The 7,563-nt window shown below is 51.3% G+C and overlaps 1 protein-coding gene across 1 annotated transcript; it reads left to right on the top strand.

Moving 5' to 3' along the window:
• Window positions 1–358: 358 nt before the first annotated feature.
• DLX2 (distal-less homeobox 2) lies at window positions 359–5,623 on the top strand. The gene is made up of 3 exons (XM_086958691.1): window positions 359–967; window positions 2,855–3,039; window positions 4,519–5,623. The coding sequence occupies exons 1-3, from the start codon at window positions 649–651 to the stop codon at window positions 4,855–4,857; spliced, it is 843 nt and encodes a 280-aa protein (XP_086814817.1). The 5' UTR covers window positions 359–648; the 3' UTR covers window positions 4,858–5,623.
• Window positions 5,624–7,563: the final 1,940 nt, after the last annotated feature.

Raw genomic sequence — 7,563 nt, 5'->3', positions numbered from 1 at the left:
GCCTTGGAGGTTCCTAAAGTTTCAAGCACCAGGCTGGCCATTCTGGGGCACAAAATGTGCCCAGTACACAATGCACCGGGTCAGCAGCGGCGGTGCTGTGACTGCAACGAGTACAGGCTGCTCTGCCCTGCAGTCTGGCTGCAGCCCGGGCCCGCCCTACCCTTCCTTCTGTGTCTGGGACATTGTTTTCCGGACGCACATGGGCTGCGCCCTATGGGCATCTCGGCGTCCCAGGGTACCGAGAGCATCCGCAGCAGCCGCGCTGATTGGCCGTTGCTAGGTGACGTCGCACGCCCTCACGTGACAAGTGTTAAATGCCTGGCTGCCTGGTGCAGAGGCTGCATAGAAGGCTACAGTGTGCAGAGGGAGCGCCGCCTGCCCTCCTCCAGCTCCGCACCGGACCCTGCCCGCCTCCCATCACTCCGCGGGGCTCCCCGGAACGCATCACCGCTTCCTGCCTTCATCTCCCTCCGCCAGAGACCCGCAGGCAGGACTGATGTCTGCAGCCCTCTGGTGATCGGACTGCCCGGACCGCTTTGCCTCTTCCAGCCCTCTACTGCCCCTGGGCAGACCATGCCCGCTGCAGCCCGCCGGTGATCACTCCTCGGGACTCCGTGCGCCCCCCGCCGCCTCTCTGCACTCCCCGCGATGACCGGCGTCTTTGACAGCCTCGTGTCGGACATGCACTCCACCCAGATGACCTCCAGCAACTACCACAGCCTCCACAAGCCGCAGGAGTCGCCCACGCTGCCGGTGTCCACCGCCACGGACAGCAGCTACTACACCAACCAGCAGCACTGCGGGGGCGGCGGCTCCCCCTTTGGGCAGCTGGGCTCCTACCAGTACCACCCCGGCGGCCTGGGCTCCCTTCCCTACCCGGCCAAGCCCTACGAGCTGGGCTACAGCGGCACTTACAGCTCCTACGGACCCTACGGGTCGAGCCCGCCCCCCGCCAACAACGAGCCAGGTGAGTGCCCAGGAAGTGCCCGGAGAGCTCTGGACTCGAGCCTGAGGCGGGCCACTCTCGCAGGGCCACGGATACCCTGCGTTTCTAGTTAAAGAAAGTGCCCCAAACCGCTGCACCGTCTGAAACCCTAGATTACGCGTCTGCACTGCACCTCGGCCCCCCTGCCCCAGACCCCAAATGTACTCCTAAGCCCCTGAACCCCAGAGAGCTCTGCGACTCTGTGCCTGACCCACATTTCCAGACCCCACGCTGATTCAGGATCTCTGTCTGACCCACCCTCCCGGGCCTTCGTTTTACTCTCCATCTGTCCGACTGAGCCACCCAGACGCCAGTTCCGTCTGCTTATTAATTTGGCCTACATTCCCGGATCCTCTGTCATCGACCCGCCTCCCCCAGGGCCTCCGACGTGGTCTGCTGACGGGCCATTGAGCCGGCATGCTCTAAAGTATTGCCTGTCTGCATATACCATGCATGCCCGAGTGACTGCATTCCAAGCCACCACTGAATACCTGTAATACCCCTCTCCAGGGTATACCACATGCCCTTTGTTACTCTGTTACTCCAGCCTTGTTTCTGGTACTCCACCGTCTATTCTGCATGCCTTTGTTAGTTACTCTGTCACCCAGTATATTTTGCACACCTGTGGCACACCATCCATGTATGTATTATTACCCATGTCCAATCAAGCAGGTATGACTGTGTCATCCCTCCACGCCTGTTATCCCGACCTGAGTCTATCCCGCATGCCTGTGGGGCCCCACCATGTCTGTGTTTCACATGCACAGTTCTGGTGCTTGCGATTCTTGCGCCAACTCCCTGGCCCAGAGACTTTTCGGCATGCCTGCAAGCGACTCCAGTATTTATTGTTCATGCCCGTGCGTTTCAACCGTCCCCGACTCATATTAATCTGTTAGTAGCCCCCCACCACCCCATGTTTTTTTTGTTTTGTGTGTCTGTTTTTGTGGTTCAACATGTCTCCAGTATTGAGTCTGTGTGTCTTTGAGGTGTATAGCTGTCCCCCGTAGCCCTGCTGTGTCCTGTGAAGTGTTCACTGCCCCCTCACTCCTCCGCTGTCAGTGAAGTCTCTGACCGTCCCTGGACACCCGCTGTGCGCATTGGAAGTGTCCATCCTCTGCAGCCCTTCTGTGTGTGTGTCCACACAGCTTTGTGTCCGTGTAGTATCCACTCGTCCCCGCACCTCTTCTGGCTGTGTGTGTGCCCACCCGGAACCCCGCTGTGTGCCCGTGAAATGCTCTCCCCTCCCCGTACCTCTTCTGTCTGTGTGTGTGCCCCCCCCCCCCCCCCCCCCCCCCCCCAGAGCGGAGCCCCGCACCACCGCAGATTACATTTCCCGATTCCAGGGCGCTAGCGCGCTCCATTCTTTGCACCCTGGCCCGCCTCACCCGTTAACTCGAATCTGTTCTTCGTTGATCTCGTGTCTGCTGGCAGACTATTAAGTACCACGGTAGCAATTCGAAATTGTAACACATGAAATGTACATTAGAGTGTAGGAAATGTAATGATTAGTCTGATGGGCTGCAGATGATTTTATTTAATGCAAGTGTGGGTTGGATTCACACGGACACGATCTCAACTGTAAATGTTGTGTAAAAGCTGATTCCATGTTTAACAATAGGAAAAACATGAGTGGATTTCAGGACCCAAAAAAACGTTAAGCTTATTATGTGGAGAGTTTCATTGGATATTGTTTGCGAGATTTCGATCCGGCATTCATGGGCACGGCGCCTGCCGGTCTTGGCGTGGCCGGGAGTACTGAAGTGCTAGTTCATTTCATTTTCGCCAGCCTTACCATGTACCCGATGTCGCACGTTTGCACCCTAGCGCTCCATGTCCCCAACTAATGATTCTTCGCTTTTCTCCTTGCAGAGAAGGAGGACGGCGAGCCCGAGGTGCGGATCGTGAACGGGAAGCCGAAGAAAGTGCGCAAGCCCCGGACCATCTACTCCAGCTTCCAGCTGGCGGCCCTGCAGAGGCGCTTCCAGAAGACCCAGTACCTGGCGCTGCCCGAGCGGGCCGAGCTGGCCGCCTCCCTGGGCCTCACGCAGACACAGGTAAGGGACCCTCTCGGAGTGCCTCCATGAGGGAACCCAGCTCGCTCCATGCCCAGGACCCGAGTAATGGAACACCCTTCACTAAATGCCTCCCGCCCCGGCCTCACTGCCTGCCCCAGCCACCTCCCTCCATGCCCCAGCCATGGGTAAGGGAACCTGCCTCACTTCTTCCCCCTGGCTCAAGCTCCATGCAACAGTAAGGAAACTGCCTTCACTTCATGGGCCAAATAGGAAATCCCACTTCATGTCCCAGGCCCTGGTAAGAAAATCCACTTCGCTCCATGGCCCAGGCAAGGCCTCACTCCACACACAAGGGCCTGATAAGGTAATTCGCCTCACTCCGTACCCCAGGGCCTGGTAAGGGTACCTGCCAGCCTCATTGCATGTCCCACTTCACTTCATGGCGCAGCCTGGCTCTTCAAATCTAGGTGAGACCTCTGTCACCTCTCTCCCTGACTAGTCATATCGTCGAGTCTCACAGGTGCCAGGGTAAGAGTATCTTCTTCACTCCCCACATCCGGCCTGGTCACCACCCCGGGCCTCATCCCGATCAAGGTAGGGATAGCCACCCCTTTACCTGTTCCAGCCAGCTCCCTGGGCCTCACCTCGACCTGCATGTGTGAACCGACCCCAGTCCCTGCCTTCCAGGCCTCACCCATCCCAGGATGAAATGCCCCTCACTCACTGGCGTTTATTTAAGGTCTTGTCTGGGCCCCTGGAGATAAAACAACTTTCCTTTATGCAATGGCCCTGGCGCCAAAATTCAGATGTGGCAGCAATGGAGGGCCGAACAGCCTCTGGCCGGGCAAATGGTTTACATTTTAAAGCAAGTCTCTCGGCAGATGATTAGTACATTGAGCATGTGCAAACTGCACCAAAACCACTCAGTCAATGGGGAATTAATCTACCTGTGTGTATCAGAGTCCTGCGTTTGCTGTACATGGATAGTCTCTGTAACCCTCCTTGGAAGGTCTTGTTTTTAAACACACATATTGTATCTAATTGAACAGTAACTGCTGGCGTTTAATATAAAGAAGGCATTTTAGCATATAAACACATCTGCAATGTACTATTAAATTTAGTTGACCATTTCTTTTATAATTATTAGAATCAAATCATTCGTGTTAATTGATTTATTAGGCTAGCGTTATGGCAAATCGAAGGGCAAGGCTTACTTACAGCATTTAACACAATTTAATAGTGGATTATTCAACATTTAATATCTTTTGCATCGGGCGCGTTTTGTGGTTTTATCTAATTAAAAAAGAATAAAAACGCGTAATGACCCCCTTTTCTGCTGGAGAGCTCCAGCGTCGTACACGGGTATACTATTTGGCCCATGTAGATCTGATTTGTGCTTGTGGAACAAGGCAGCGTCCCAATTTTCCCGCCTGTCCGCTTCCGGTGGCTGAGTCTGGGCCCGGCATGTCCACACTGGCGCGTGGTTGTAACATTTCCCTCTCTCTGTCTCTCCTAAAGGTGAAGATCTGGTTCCAGAACCGCAGGTCCAAGTTCAAGAAGCTGTGGAAGAGCGGGGAGCTCCCCCCCGACCAGCACCCCGGCGCCGGCCCCGAGTCCCCCCAGTGCGACTCTCCGCCCCTGACGGCAGTGAGCTGGGACTTTGGGCAGCAGCAGCACCGGCTGCAGGGCTCGGGCTCCGGCCTCCAGCCGCCCAGCACCTGCCCCAGCCCGGGCCCCCCTTCCTTCCTGGGCAACTATTCGTGGTACCAGCCGCCCAACCCCAGCTCGCACCTTCAGACCAACCCGTTGCTGCAGCCGCACCACCTGCACCACCACAGCGCGGGGACTATATACTGAGCCAGGGGCCCGGGGCCCCTGCAGGGACTGTGCGCAGCCGCTGGCAGCAGCATCAGGAGGACCCCTCTCAGAGGACACTCAGAAGCACACTGGTGATCTGATGAAGTACCCCCCTCCCCCCAACCCGAAAAGACCAAGAACTCCCACGGCCGCCACCGGTGACTTTTTTTCTGTTCCTTGTTCATTTACCCTTTGGTGCAAACTGCCTGGCGGAGAAGGAAAAACACCAGCGTTTTTTGATTTTCGTGTAACTGTTTGTTTTTGGTGATTTCGTAAATTATGTACTGGGAGAAATGTAATTTATTGCTCTACTCTATTTAACCGTGTGTAGTTCACAGCAGTCATGATCATCAAATCACCAGTGTAGGTTTATTTTATAAATGATTAGGTGCCTTTACGGATGACCTCATTTTTCATGTTGAAAGATAAATGATTTTTATATGTAGATTAAAAACAAATGAGAAGCGTGTTTAAATTATCTTTTTTGTAAAAAAAAAAAAATGCCGCTACAAAATTGCGCAGGTGCTAGGAAGCACGCATGTAAATAAAACTGTTGATGCAGATTTTCAATTCTGGTTAATTTATATAAAATATCACACTCTCCGATTGATATTTCTGACCGGGTACCTAGATCGGTCTCTGACCAGCAGACTGTGTGTATTTTTAAGTGCACGTTTCTAAGGTCAGATCCTTTGTAATTTCCTGCCGGTTGCGGTTTTAAAGTTGAAAAATACATATTTTGTTTATTTATTGTAACACGGCGATTGACTCATAACGTTGTTTTTTACGACACGAAGAGATTATTTAAATAAAATATTGTTTTCACTGTAAATCGGGCCATTTCTTGTTGATTGCATTTTAAATACCGCAGACAGCTTAATTTTCAATGAACGTTTGAGTCTGTGAAATTACAGTGAACGAATCGGTCTTTCCAAAAACATTTTTAGGTTTACTTTTTGCATTACACACTTTACATTATTAATATCTTCCCAAAGGCTATTTCCTAATCAAACACTATCAGAAACACATTTTAAAAGAGGTTATTTCCAACAGTGACTAATGGGCTGTCCGAAACACCCCTATCATTTAAATAATCGCCAAGCCTACCCGAAAAAGAATTTACATTTACCACCCGAATTAGGAGATTGTCTTGCACGCCAACATTCCTTATTTTTTTAAGGAAAACATTTTTCTCCCGCTTTTTTGTGCTTGAAACTCTGGGCATTTCAATGGCAATTCAGTGAGAAATGAAATCCCTTCTATTATTTTGGGGTTTAATTCTTCCTCTTATCGGTTCCCAAATGATGGCATGTATGCGGAAGGCACACATTATGCGTGAAAAAAAGAACGAGGCATCCGCGGTGAATGCATTATGTAAATCAGGTCATTCCCCCAATGCACAGCGGCCTCCTTGAACACGGTTCTCCAAGCGTGTCTTTTGTTAGCCGCCCGCCGGAGCTGCGAGAATCCCCTGCATTCCGCAGCCCTGACAGGGCGGGCATTGATCCGGTGCTCCTGCCGCGGAGGGTGTCCTGGACCCTGGGTGGAGCCAGGTGTCACTCAGCGCGGAGCTCCGGGTCCCAGACGCGGAACCGCCCTGCAGCTGACCTGGCGCCAGAGGCCCCGTGTCTGCCTCGGGGTGACACCAGGGCCTCCCGCAGACAACAGCCGTCAGCGGCCGCGCTCCCAGCCCGGGAAGGCCTAGGCGCCTGCGGTGGTACCTGCGGGCAGCAGCGAGTCCTCAAGCCGGCCGCCAACGTGGGCTCATTGTGTGAATCTGTTTTATAGTGTCATGCCCCCCCCCCCCGTATCCTATAAGTGACTGGACAAAAGTAGGTACATCTTATATAGATACAGTGCCTGCAACGATGTGCCCCGTCTGGAAGAGTAAAAGGCATGTTTTGCAGAAATGTAAGCATGTTTCCATGGTTTAACAGGCAACATTGTCTTTGTAGAATTAAACATTCCATACAAATATAATCAACTATGAATAGAGGAGTCTGAGAAAGAAGCTCATACCATTCACACTACCCCTCGCCCCGAGTTTAATCTTCCCTTCGCCACCACACAATTAAACAAATCATTACCGACCTTCAATTTGTAATCTCAATACTGTCAAAAATTATTACTAGATCTTTGTAGGAGCACACATTCACAGTGATATATAAATTCATAATGGATATTTAAATGAATACCATTTCTGAAATTTACTTTCCGAAAAAATCGGCCCAGCTTTACATTATAATTTAAATGTGTTCTTGTCTATAGGTAATTTAATACACATTTTTTTATTTCCACTTTAGAAGAGCTACAAAAGCCTCGAGAACATTTTGTAGGACTCATTTGTCCACTGTGTTCATTCCTTGATACTTGTGACAACAATATGTTTGTTCGTTCCCCTCTAGATTGTTTTTAACTGCGATGATTCTATCCTGCAATTATTTTAAGACATAGGAAATACTGCACAACAGAAATAGTGGTACTCAAGTGAGAGCCGTCAGCTGCAAATAAATACTGCCTCAAGTTCTTGTGAAAAAAGAATCCGTACACTTTTCTAAAAGACTTGAAATGTATGAGGTATTACTGTTGCTGAAAACATGACTACAAAAGAGTTTGTATTGTCACCGTTGAACACTACCTGGGAGATACAAATGTCAAACCCCATTCAAAATCATGCAGACCTCAAACACACATTTGTGCACCATA

This window comes from Lissotriton vulgaris, chromosome 2_1 (assembly GCF_964263255.1).
Source record: "Lissotriton vulgaris chromosome 2_1, aLisVul1.2, whole genome shotgun sequence".
In the NCBI taxonomy this organism is placed as follows: domain Eukaryota; kingdom Metazoa; phylum Chordata; class Amphibia; order Caudata; family Salamandridae; genus Lissotriton; species Lissotriton vulgaris.
This window is presented reverse-complemented; position numbering and strand designations above follow the sequence as displayed.

Bases quoted from the DNA above. Each gene is read 5' to 3' on its own strand.
- DLX2 (XM_086958691.1), top strand. From the start codon at position 649: ATGACCGGCGTCTTTGACAGCCTCGTGTCGGACATGCACTCCACCCAG. The intron at 968-2,854 runs GTGAGTGCCCAG...TTCTCCTTGCAG, and splicing joins CCCCGCCAACAACGAGCCAG to AGAAGGAGGACGGCGAGCCC. The intron at 3,040-4,518 runs GTAAGGGACCCT...TCTCTCCTAAAG, and splicing joins TGGGCCTCACGCAGACACAG to GTGAAGATCTGGTTCCAGAA.